A 13,214-nucleotide genomic window follows, 5' to 3' on the forward strand; every position below is an offset into this window, starting at 1 on the left:
GATGATCTAGCTTTGCAAACTGTCCTAAGTATTATTATTATTATTATTATTATTATTATTATTATTATTATTATTATTATAGGTAAAAAGATGTGATTACACACGCACACACACTATATGTATATATATATATATATATATATATATATATATATATATATATATATATACATATTTATGAGGTAAAAAAGCTTGCGTAAGAAAAGGTTGATTTGAGCATTTTTTGAAGGTTCGGTCATGTGGGGAAAAGGGAGAAAATAGACTGGTGAAAAAATGTATATTTCAGAATTGTTGGGAGGGAAGAGAGTAACTTAGACCTACTATGTAGTGAATGACACTATATGTAGGGGCTCGACGTGACCGAATGAGTCTCCTGTGAAGGTATAAAGCAACTAATGTTGTGTGAGTGATACTGAGAGCCTTGAAGCTAAGCAATCACATAAATAAATGAACTCCATTTTCCTTGGCTTACAATCGCCCATCATCTTTTGCTGCCTGTCGCCTCTCACAGTTTTCGGACCATGATTTATCAATCAATACAATAATGATGAAAAATAGACTCTTAAGCCTTAATGGCACGTGAGACGTTAGACTGGAAATTAAGTTTTCTTCAAGATTGGATAATTTTCCAACTTAGTCCGACCTGATACTGCAGCGTACATTGTGCCCGTCACTGACGCACGGGATAAGATGTTTGGAAATGGCGCATAATGGCTTTGAAAATACCGAGATTCAACCTAGGTCGATAAGAATTCTTCTATAGCATTAGCCATCATTTAGATTACTCTCAAGACGAGTCGGATACACGTAAAGATGGTGAAAACATAGTCTTTGATGCAGTCCACAGTGACACGAGGAATTATTGTACTGTCACTGTGCGTAGGTGTCTTTTAGTTATAAAATCAATGCAATAGGAGGAGTCGCAGGAAAAGACGAAAAATAACACGGCTTCTTCCACAATCTCTTGTAAACGTTTGCAGAAAGCTTGTCTTATAATTTCATTTTAAAATTATGTTTAATCATGACATGCTTTAAACACACTACATACGGTGAGCTTTATTAATTATTGTATTATTTGGATGTCCTGAGTGAACACGAGAAAATCCGTTCTTCTCGAGATAACAAAGACAATTACAGTTATTCGTTCGGCATTTATCATCTTTAGTTTCTATTTCCCATTCGTTATTTTTCATCACACGTGTAGAAAGGCCCATTTACTCCTCCAGCAACAGTAAAAGCAATTTCGCGGTATTAATATTTATGAAGATATCAGGTATTAACGTAATAACATTACAAAGAAAGGGAAAAATGTTGCTCAAAAGTAGCAAAATCGAAGGAACGTTGGCAACGCTGATTGCTTAATCGAGGCGTCGTCAAGAGGAAAATGGTCGACCAACGAGTAATGGAGGCGACCGTCTAGTCGTTTATTGTAAGTTACTCGTTTTCACGTTATTGTGTGTGTGGAATGCAGTGATGTATATATCAAGTGCTTTGTTTGTGATGTGTCTGTATGTGAGGGGGAACCCAGAAAAGCGGGAATGTGTGTGAATTTGACATTGCACCAACGAGCCGCAGGAAGCGCTGGCCATTGTTGGTTGTGTTCAGTTACCGTACGCTCGAAGTGGGAAAATTTAATTTAATTCGTATGATTAGAATATTTCGTCTCTTTTATGCCTCTAGATATGAACAGCCAGTGTGTACTGTAGTGTGTAGCTGAGTGCAGGTACCTAACAGTACCCGCTTTTTAAACTATGGTAGAGATTTTGATTCGTATTGCGGCAAATGTCTTCAAATGTGGCCGAGGGGGTTGGGGGGAAGGACGGACCCGGGGTGTACTCTCTCTCTCTCTCTCTCTCTCTCTCTCTCTCTCAAGCTATTTGCGCGCAAGACAAAATCAATAATATCGTACGGAAAAAGCCTTGAAAGGTGGCGCCGCCGTTAAGGGAATTTTTGGTGGCCCCACAATGTAAACGTCATTGGTAGGCATATGTTTGTAACATGAGGCATGGAGTAGTTTAGTGGGTCCATATTTACCTTTTACATTAACGGTTACGCCGGATGCAAATGTCATCCCGTGTTCATTCTTCAGACGGAAACTTTGTCTAATGTTAATGTCGCATACTGTGCTTGGCCGCCAGACTTGAGGATAGGCCAAAGCTGTAATAATTATATGCCGCGCAGACTATTAATTGGCAATGCAGGCTCGATGTACATCATTTAGGTTGTCCGAATTAATTATATTCGCAAACTTTATTGTACGGGAGCGTTAGTAAAACTTGTCAGTCGGTTTTTTTTGCCGGGGCGGGAAGCAAAAAGCTTCAAATGTACTGGTGTGTAGGCCTATGAAGAGATTCGCCTGACTGCGGCAGGTCAGCGAGAGTTAGAGGCCGAAGTTCGATTATCCTGGGCCAGCAGCCGTTATATAAAGGCCACAGCTTTTTTTTTTACTTTGTCGTTGTTGTTAATACTGTAGTAGTGACAAGTAGTTATTACTAGGCCTATAGAAAAAATTTATTGTCACTAGGCCTAGGAAAAAATTCTACTCTGTTACAAGGACATTGGCAGTTTAACATTGTCTTATTTATAGGCAAACCTACTTGATTATGTGACACAGATGGTATCTGTAATTAAAAAAGGACCAGTTTGCTTTATTCTTTCATTGATATTGTAGTTTTGTAATTGTGTTTGCCAGGGGTCAGCAACCTCCGGCCTGTGGGTCACATCCATCCTGTGAGGGATGCCATCTTGGCTGCTAGCTTAGCACTTGGCCACTAATTATCTAACATTTGTTACCTAGTCTAATGTGTTCAGCAATCCTTATAGTAAATTTGATTTGGCACTCCATCGAGACTGCATAGCTGTCTGGCTCGCTTTCTCCAAAAGGTTGCCAACCCCTGGTTTACACTGTCTACTTTGTGATACTCCAGGAGCAATTCCATAGCTTGAGTTTGGTGAATGTTACCTTCAAACCTAAAATGCAGTACCAAACTCAGAAAGCCAAAGTTCATAGTTGAAATTATTAATGTCTGTTAGTAATTGACGTTAAAGCAACTCGTGCATCACCTTGTCGATCTTTCCTGAATACACTGGCTTTTCAACACTCTGAACACTACACTGCCCTTGTAGACATCATTGAAAAAGAATGCACTAACTCAACAGTTGTGTAAATATTTTTAGAAAAATCTTGAAAAGTCATTAATTGACAAAATATGAAAGGGATCACATCAAAGGTTTTTTGACATAAACAGTTATCGGTTAGTGTTAACTGTTACAAGATGAAAAAAGTTGAATGGTTAGTCTATAAGACTGGATAGGTTCCTTCGAACAAGGTAACAGGTGAAATGTAAACATGTTATTTTTGCATTCTGCCAGTTTCTCATAACTGTACATTATAGACGAAAAATTAGGCATGTCTAAGTATGTGGTATGCATGCTTATATATCTAAATACTGTTAAATATTTTACATTTTGTGGAACCTAATATCAACTAGTTTGTATTATGGTGAGAATATTAATGTGAACAGTAGTCATAGAGATGGCTTATTTATTGTCAGGGTAGAATTATTATTCCTTTTATATTTATGCTTGCAGCTCATTAAACTACTGTCACACTCATTTTTTTATAGTTTTTATGTTTTAAAGTTACACAAGCTGTAAATTTTATAAGTTCTGTGTATGAGTAATCCCAAACCGCATTTTTACCGTAGTTGTGGTGATTCCATGATATATAGCTTAACCTGAATTTTTTTTAATAAGAAAATGAAATTGTTATTCATATCAGTCGTTTTATTGCAATTATAGGGGCATTTATACAATTTTATCTTGAGTAGAAGCTTTTTGTGTTGATAGTGACTAATGTTAGGTGTTTGATTTTCCAAGAAATATGAGGGAGTATTTAATGTTCTTGTAGATACTCCATAATTTGTGTAATTGATTGGTTCCTAAAAATTTGTCTTGCATTAATAATTTTTTCTCATAATAGGTACCATGGAGGAATTACTTTCTTTGAAGTGGAACAACCATCGTTCCACGTTTCTCCACATTTTGGGCGTGCTCAGGGACAAGGTAAGGAAGTTAGTTTTGGCTAGCTTGCAGTAAATTGAAAATAGATAAAAGTTCATGTAGTTGGATGTTACAGTAATTAGTTTTGTTGAGGCATTGTTGAATAGTGCTCATATAGGCTTTGTAAGTTTATGATTTATCAAATACAAGGCTTAGAAGACTATGACATCAAAAGCTGATGCCCATAATTTGCTGAAATGAAAAGTAGAGGAAAATTAGAATAAAGATAAGCCAACAAGCCAATAAATATAGATATTCATTACATATGCAACAATGTAATTGTATTGTTCTAGAGGAATTTTAAGTGTCATTCGTTAGGTAATAACAAATGACTTAAAAAATAAGTGACAAAAGAAAAAGCAGAGGTATTTCGTGACTTCGTCTCATGGGAAAGCTTAAATTTGGCAGTCGTAGACAGTGCACTGGATAACAACTCTGCACCCTTGTGCAGTGCACTTCATCCAGTAACTTGCAGAACATTTGAAAAAAGTAACCGTGTTAATGTTTAATCGTGGTGAATAATGTTTAAAAAATGATCGTGTTATTGTTCAAAAAGAGATTTTATTAATATATAATAATTAAATCAAGTGGAGGTGTAAGACTTGAAAATTTTTTGTATCGGAAAACTTGTCACTGTGATGTAAAAAGCGTTATTCTTTAGAGTAAAAAGTAAAATGATCACATTGAAGGGGTTAGGGATTAGCCAGTGTTCTTTATGATTGACCTCTGAATTATATGGTCTGTAGCAGGTTTATTTTCATCATGGAATGGTATTTCTAATTATTGATAACAGGAATTGTAAAAGAAGCAGACTAATTGGGTAGCTTTGCTGTTGGAAGTGAGGCATTTGTGAGAACTCTCACTTGTATATTTGCTTGCTAGTCAAGAATTTATAGGAATTCATTTTCTCGCACTAAGGCTTTTTTTTTTTTTTTTTTTTTTTTTTTTAAGAGAGGCACAAGTCAATTGGTTGGAAAATTGCTATATAGATTTTGACTCCTTAATTTGTGTCAGAATGATCAGTTCTTAGAAAAAAAAAATTAACATTGGTAAAGTTATCAGTAGTACGGTAAAATTATCAGTAGTATAAGAGTCAAATATATGTGTGTACTTTTGTGTCAGATTTTTTTTTTTTTATACTGACTGTAGACAGATATTTTATGTACTCTTACTTTTGAATCAATTTTTTTTAACAGCAATCTTACACTGATGTGACCCTGGCATGCGACGGCAAATTCTACAGTGTCCACAAGTTGGTGTTGTCGACGTGTAGTGATTACTTTTGTGCCATGTTTGAGAAAACTGCTTGCAAGAGCCCTGTTATAGTGCTGAAAGACATCAAAAGTAATGACCTAGAGGCCTTGCTAGACTATATGTACCTTGGTGAAGTGAATGTGAGACAGAGTGACTTAGCGTCTTTAATAAAGGCTGCAGAAAACCTTAGAATAAAAGGACTTGCCGTACCTGATGATGAACCCCCTTCTAAAAAGGGAAGTGTTGGTGCTCCTAGTCGTAGAGACGGTGGTAGTGGTAGTCCCCCTGCAAAAAGAAAACGTAGAGACGAAAGTGAGGATGGTAGGGAAGATGTAAGACCCTCTTTGGGGGAGTTGCATACCCCTCCCCCTCCTTCTTCTAGACCAAAGAGCCCTGGAATTCAGCGGCTAAGCCCTTCCCCCCTTAGAACCCCTCAGGAGTCTCATGCCTCAGAAGACCGTGATAACCGTCCCCTTTCTTCGCCGGCGGAGACCTCCTCCACACACTCGCAAGCACAAATACCCCACCAGTCATCGCAGCAATCATCGTTACAATCTGCTCAACAATTAGGTGATCAAATTTCCCAGCCAATGGGTAATCAGTTTAGAGGGGAAGAGACTCCATATGTGAAAGTGGAAATGACTGATGATGAAACAGATGGTGCCAATAGGGACACTTATAGTATAAGTAGTGAGAATTTTAAAGAGGAGGGGGATGTAGGGGGTGAGCTGAGCAATGACCTTCCAGAATTCCTTCAGCAAGCGGCGTCCAGTGCCTTAGCCGGCACTTCAGCCTCTTACCACCAGTCCTTCGCGGGACCCTCAGGCTTCCAGCCGGTGAGTTGAGAATCATATGTCAGGGAACTCTACAATCTCTTAATTCATGGTAACGGTATATTATGTGACCTTTTTCCCTATGTTATTTTTATAGTTTTTTCTTTAAGTATGGTTGTGTACTGTTGTCCTTTGGCAAAACCACTTAAAGGTATCATGTGCATCTTAGAAGTATACTTGTATTTATCACTTCTTGAGCAAATAATTCCCTCCTTTTCCTTTGCCTTTTTTGTTACTCATTTTCTCCTGCCTTTTTTCTTATGTTTTCAAAAGGTTTTTACAGATTATATTAGGAGACTAGATGGAAATGTGCTGGGTAGGCAGCACTTCATTTTTATTTTTGTGCTTATTTCAGGTGATGTATCACAAATTTTGCAATTTTGCCATTGTTGCAAACTTACATTATGTGTAAAGTTGTGTGGTGGTTTTTGTTTGTACTGTACAGTATTTGGTATCATATTTTGTAATATATGAGGTATTGCAACAGGAGAACTTTGGTAACCTTGTCTTAAATTTAAAAATAAAAAAAGATTAAACAAGTAGGCTAGTGTTGTTAATGCTCAAAGGAGGCATTTTCTTTTTCTTTCCTCAGGAGGTGTCTAGCTGGCATGGAGACGGACAGTCCTTGCCAGGCAATTTTCCTGGAATAGGCTTTCCGCCTACCTCGCAAGAAAATCCACCAGGGGTGAGTGTTACTAATTGTTGTTTTTACAGTGAAGCATCACCATTTCTGGTTACTTCCGGAATTTTGATTGGGCATTAACTAGAGCAACTAAGAATTTGGAATGCTAATTTGTGTTCTTGCCCACTGAAGAAAGAGGCATGGACCACCATAGGGAAGAATGTTCTCTTCCACAAGGGCAAGCAGTTTATCATGTATAATGGGCACAGTTGATTAGCCCAATTAATATTTAATTGTTTCAGTTACAAAGCGTTCTCTTCTAAAGACTTGTGTAACCTAGAAGTTGAAAGTCAGCAAAATTTTGGTTGGGTTTGATTTCAGATCCATATAGTTTTATGGTATCTTAATAAAGCTTTTGCATTTTTGGCATTGTTATAAATCTTGGACATCTGCCATAAATTGCATAATCAATGATTTTTTAGTTTATAGCATCAGTACAAGTAGAGTAGCTTGTTCTTGGTTGTAAATGATTTTCTTTAACAATTTCAAGACTGTTTCGTTGTTAGTTTTCTTTTGAGTCACCATACGTATTTCATTGTCAGTGTTCTTTTGAGTCACCATACTTAATGCAGAAAAATTTGCCAAGAACAGTTTGCATTCCATTTCTCTTAGTATAGTTTTTTTTTTTTTTTTTTTTTTTTAGATGTGCATTGAAGAAGTAATGTCATGTAATGAAATACCCTTACAATATCAATATTTGCTTCAGAAGATGCTCTGTATGGTTATGCTTCACTTTTATAAAGGGATTGATGAGTTTATACCTAAGAATTCAGTTATATAGCAATTGGCACTTTACTATGGAAATTATCTGTTAGTACCTTTGGATGGCAGCCCACTTTATCATTTAGAATTGATTTTTGAGGACTATATTCATCAAGATGATAAATTATTAGAAATTGGTGAAGAAGACCACAGAAAATGCTCACATCACATCACATAGGGCATCAATCATTAGAAGGGCCTGAGGAGTATGGGTTTGGAAAAGAGAAGTTTGATGGTCTTGAAAAGTCAAGGAGAGGTTAGATTAAGAGTCTGATGAATTGGAGAATGGGGAGGGATTAAAAATCTGCGTGGCAGATGTACACAAAATATGGGAGATTCATGGTTGGTTAGGGTGCCAGATCTTATAAACGAATAAGTGATAGTTGATTGTTACGGGAAAATATACATGGGACATTTGAGATGGTTTGGTGTCTAGGTGAGAATGATAAAAGCATATGTAGGTTAGGGTAATAAATGTAGTTATAACAGGCTAGCAACCAGTGGAAAGGCCGAGATCACAGAGAAGCGTAATAAATCAGGCCTTGGTTTCTAGAGAAGAAACATCAGATAAGCATTGATAATATAAGGTTTGGGGATGGGTGGTTGAGCACTAATGATAAAAATGGGGCGTTTGTAATTTTGTTTTTTGTGAGGGTAATGAGTATTCAGGGTGTTTTGCTTTAGATTTTGGGTGGTTTTTGACAATGGTGTTGATTAAATGGGTTTCTTGACTGGGTTCCCATTGTTGTTAGATGTAGTGGTGGGGAAACATGAAAAATGGCATGCACCATAAAGCTATATAAACAGCCTGGAAAATACAGTACTGTATACAGTTTATGTACAGGGGAATAGAACATAAATCCTAATTGTCTTATTAACTTGGAGTACATGTAATTCACAAAATTAAAAATACGATGTTGGCTAGACCAACATAGGCTATCAGAGAGCCAGTTTCTCTATATTTTACAAGTTCAGAAATTTGATCAACATTTCACAATCCCTCTTACTCTTTGCCTTTATCAACTTCATTCTGAGCTGGTAACCTAGAAGGCAGGCTATGCGAGAGGGAAGAAGTTTAGCTTTCGTATGCTTTCTCCAGAGAAGAGAAGATTTTTTTTGTATAAGATCTGCCATGCAGAAAAATGGTATATTTTCCAGATTTATTCGCTAATATCATAGCCTTGAGATCTTTGTGAATTTTTAAAACCCTTTATGTATGGACTTATGACCCAGTTGTGTGTACCCTTGAAAGGTGCAGGGAGCCCAGGCCTCTGGCTACAGTGGGTTGGATTTACAGCAGTGTGGATGATTTTGTATTGTTTAAAGTTATCAGGCACCATATTTCTTGGACAAGGATGAATTTTTAAATAATTAAAAGCAGGTGGAAATTGGTGAAATGCAGTATATGATTATGAAACTGATTTATGAAAATTTGGCTTTTAAGCCAAGCATTGGGTACTATCAGCCATTCAGCACTTACGGTAGTGAAAAGAGGGAGATGGAGTGACTGGTCAGTGTGATAGAAGAAAGGAAGTGGGAATGGAGGTAAAGGTAATGGCTAAAAAGTGGTTGTAGCTAGGGCCTGAACTGACACTGCAAACAACCTTTAGTAGTGCCTACATCGCACCACGCGAGGTGGACTGATGGCACAAACCCCTTTATGTGGAAATACTTTGGGGGAGATGACAGTATATTTTGAATAATTAAGAGAGAATTGTATATTAGTAGAAGTCTCTCTTGAGGTCCCCTAGGTGGAGCTTGTGGATGATGTTCAGTGAGTTGTATGCCACTTGATGAACTGGTTTTGGTATTACTGGTCTCCTAATCTGTTAGAGAAGCCAAATACTCACAAAATATTTTGAATGAGATATTGCAACTTGAAGTGGCTCTCGTTAGTAATAATACTAAGAGTGGAGTATTATTTGCTGACTGGACCTAGCCCTTCTGTCGACAGCAGTTCCTTATCAGTTTGTGCAGGCACATTTATGCTGAGAGAATGTCTGCTGTGGGTGGATTGAGGAAGGGTGGGAGTTCTCTCTCTTCGCGATTCATAGATATTAGTGGTGTGGTCTGGATGATACACTAGTTTAACAAATTGTTAGTTTGCCTGGTTACCAGTAGGAGCACAATTACACACAGTGAATGATGACTCATTTATTGACCCTTGTTTTTCTTTGCCTTAGATCTCCCTGCACTATACAAATGCCTTAATGATTGAGGTTCAAAAGTTTACTTTGTAAAAATATAGACTTTATAATGCTTGTGTGCTGTCCAGCTTGCTTGTAAAAATATAGACTTTATAATGCTTGTGTGCTGTCCTGCTTGCTTATGGTGTGAAGGAATGGCCCACCTATGCACCATTTCAAGAAGTCTTATAGCCTTTGCTCAAGGAAAATTCTTGTGATACATATGCCTAACAGAATGACAGGTGTGGAGGCCCTGAACAAGGACAGTTCTGACTTTCATACCCATGTAAGTAGGAATAGTCACTGTTATATAGGCAATTTTAAAGGAATGGATGAAATTGAATAAAAAAAAAATTACATGAAGAAATATGTGAGAAGGGAAAGGCTGGAGGACAATTTTTTGCCACTCAAACGTCAGAAGTGTAAATCTATCTCAATTCTAAACAGTTCATAGAGAAGAAAGTGGCCAGAACCAAAGTCCATGGAGACAGAAATTCCAAGAAGGCTTTGTCATTGTATAGAGGTTTGATGAACAGAGGTGTTTTAGATGGCATAATTAATGCACACCATAAGCAGTAATGCTTGGTGGAGCATTGGCAGCAGTAGTCATCATAGGGACAGTTTTACCATTTCTCTTTGTTTCAGAAATGGCTGGGGGGTGAGGGGGCATGGGCAGGGTTTTCACAAAACACTGTATCACCAGACCAAGGAAAAGTTCCCTAGTCATTAATTTTTTAATGTATCATTACAATTATGGGTTCATTATTTTAATAGTGCACAACTAGAATAAAGTATGTAAAAGTTTTCCCAGACTGTATTTGTTGCTACCCTAACTTGTATACATACAGTGAACTTATATATAGTGGCAATATATGGCCTCTAGGAAGGGTCCCGTTAGGGGATTAACATCTACATTGCCTTGCATGGCACATTCTTGACTATAGGATGAAACTTGAAGATTGAGAATTATGTATATAAAGTGGAGAACCTCATTCGAGAATTATGTATATAAAGTGGAGAATCTGAATGAGGTACAGTAAAATACTTCACACTGATATTGTCAGCTGCGTGTCTGAGTTATCATCTTAGAAATGCCTCGTGTAAACACAAAATGACTCAACCAATCACCTCACATACGGCTATATTTTATAATTGATATTGCAGGCTTTCTTAGAGATCATAAGTCAGAAATATTGGCATCTTTGGACCTAATAACTTAGTAACTTGTACCTAGTGAGTGTTTCTTCTTAAGCCTGTGACAAATAATCATTAGAAGTATCTGATGTTCCCTTACTTCCTTTGACCTATGTACCTAGTGAGTGTTTCTTCTTAAGCCTGTGACAAATAATCAATAGAAGTATCTGATGTTCCCTTACTTCCTTTGACCTATTGAATAGCAGAGGAAGATCAGTTATAAATTACTCTTAAGCTGAGGAAAATCAGGAAATTACACCTTAGCTGAGGAAAATGACTTGGTAACTTGCACCAATACACTTAACTGTTCACCATATCCATTTTTCCTGTCATGAAAGTACACTAAAAGGAATTGAACAGGTGGGGTGCAGGGTGTTAAAAATCTGAATAGTGGGCGAGAGCTAGTGTTCTATGTTTGGCTCTGCTGTTTACTTGTTTGGTATTCCCAGCCTGAGAAGAACCCTAAAAGAGTTCAGAGGTCTGGTTAAACAAATCATTTATAACTAACTAACTTGTTTGTTATTGGCTTTTGACTTCCTGTCTTGCCTCAGCATACTAGGTGATGTATGCCTATTTTGAAGTTGTAGCTCAGTTATGTGTGCTTTTGTCTTATGTGTGCTTGACAAAAGCTCTCTTTTTATATTTGTCTTGCCATAGTGAACAGTGTTTGCTTCATATGGTGTGTGACATGCCATAGTTGTTCCTCTTCTTCCTGAGGAGTTCATATATGCCTTTGGATGTGTCTCCCTCTTCAGATCTGTATCAAGGAGCAGGTTTCTTAGGATGATGCTTCCAGTCTTGCCTTTTCTCTTCACCCAATAATTTAAGCCCATCGCTGGAGTCTTTATGATTTCATGGATGCCCCCAGAGAGAAACTCCACCACATTTTCCCAGAACTTGTGCTCATTCAGTTCTTGCTGTAGAACTCGTTACCCTACTATTGCTCATTGCGTTTTTGCTTTAGAACCTGTTAGCATGCTAGAGGTTGAGGATATTCCTTTACCTCACTGCCTAATGACAGCCCTCTGTTGTGGCTATCAAGGCTGAGATGGATACATTGATTGAGAGCACCTAGTGAGGGAAAGTGGTTCCTCCTTATGCCACTTCTGAAGCCAACATGAGAGTTCATGGGGATGTACGCAAAATGCTGAAGGCTTGTCACTACTCCAGGCCTGGAACATGTAGGATAACTTGTTAAAGGATTGAGCCTGTGAACTATAGCATCTTTGTCTTTGCTTCTCTGGTGACCCTCTAGCTCACCTGTAATCTGTCCAGCTTGACTGCCCAAATTATTGTGCAGCAGATAATTTTTGTGGTTTGCCCAAAGCTCATTCTTCCAGGTCCTTCGGATCTTCTGAGGTCCCTTAGTACTACGGTCACTCCTTGCATTCCTTCTAAGAAAGAGGTTCAATTCTTCTAGTGGAATACTTTGATGAAAAATGAGCTGAGGAGGGTCATTCACTCAGGATGAGTCCTCTATAGGTTGTGAGGGAAATTGTAGTTGTCCTGGCTTTAACACATCTGCAGCCACCTAAGTATAAGTAACTGGTATTTTCTGCAGAGTAATACTAGATTTTATGTTTGTAATTATTTTGCAATTATTTCATCACACCATGGGTGGTAGAAACGGCTGTCATTGCCAAGTTAAATTTAAGATTATGAGGAATCCTCTACATGGAAATAATTGTATTCTGATGATAAAGTTTATCTCACTCATAACCCTCCTTGTGAGTTGCCAAATAACTTTCACCAGCTGTTCCAAAGGTTTTATCAGATATACAGTGATGATCTTGCCAGTCTCTCACCCATCATTTGCTTGTGACTTGAGGAGTTGGACACCCGTGAGAGGATTTTGAAGGGAATGCTTTGCCCTTCTGAAATGGCAAGAAATGGTACTTGGCAGTGAGAATCAAGATGATGTTACCAAGGCTTAATATTTTTTTACTTCTCTTTTACCTGCTTACAAACTTCATACTCAAAAGGAAGGATGCATCCTTCCGAGGTCTCATCTGCTGACCTCTTGAGCTCAGTTCTGTAGGCCTCTTAGACCTTTACTTTTCTCAGTCACTGGTCAGCCCTTGGCCACGGAGTTGGGAGAGATGCTGATGTCATGGCCACCAGGACTATCATTTTCAGTATGGACATCTCTCCTTGTTTAGTTGAAAGCTTTGTCTGGGCTTAAGACCAATATGTAACCCAGGTTCCCAGTTTTTCCAGGAGCTTGTAACATAGTCACCAACC

At 37.9% G+C, this 13,214-nt stretch overlaps 1 protein-coding gene across 50 annotated transcripts in view; it reads left to right on the forward strand.

Annotated features, from left to right (window-relative positions):
* The first annotated feature begins 712 nt into the window (after nucleotides 1-712).
* Nucleotides 713-13,214, forward strand: part of LOC136841573 (longitudinals lacking protein, isoforms H/M/V-like) — a 131,829-nt gene continuing 119,327 nt past the window's right edge. For 48 of the 50 annotated variants that reach the window (XR_010854006.1, XR_010854008.1, XR_010854009.1 and 45 more), the window contains exons 1-4: nucleotides 1,304-1,429; nucleotides 3,983-4,065; nucleotides 5,259-6,152; nucleotides 6,742-6,834. Coding sequence is in view for 39 of the 50 variants with exons in the window: in XM_067108596.1 (XP_066964697.1) it covers nucleotides 3,988-4,065; nucleotides 5,259-6,152; nucleotides 6,742-6,834 (1,065 nt within the window). In the remaining 11 variants the exon portion in view is untranslated. Of the gene's footprint in view, nucleotides 1,430-1,927; nucleotides 1,980-3,982; nucleotides 4,066-5,258; nucleotides 6,153-6,741; nucleotides 6,835-13,214 lie in introns of those variants that run through there. The other 2 variants (XM_067108623.1, XM_067108590.1) reach the window with 2 other exon arrangements.

This window comes from Macrobrachium rosenbergii, chromosome 9, assembly GCF_040412425.1.
Source record: "Macrobrachium rosenbergii isolate ZJJX-2024 chromosome 9, ASM4041242v1, whole genome shotgun sequence".
NCBI classification, from domain to species: domain Eukaryota; kingdom Metazoa; phylum Arthropoda; class Malacostraca; order Decapoda; family Palaemonidae; genus Macrobrachium; species Macrobrachium rosenbergii.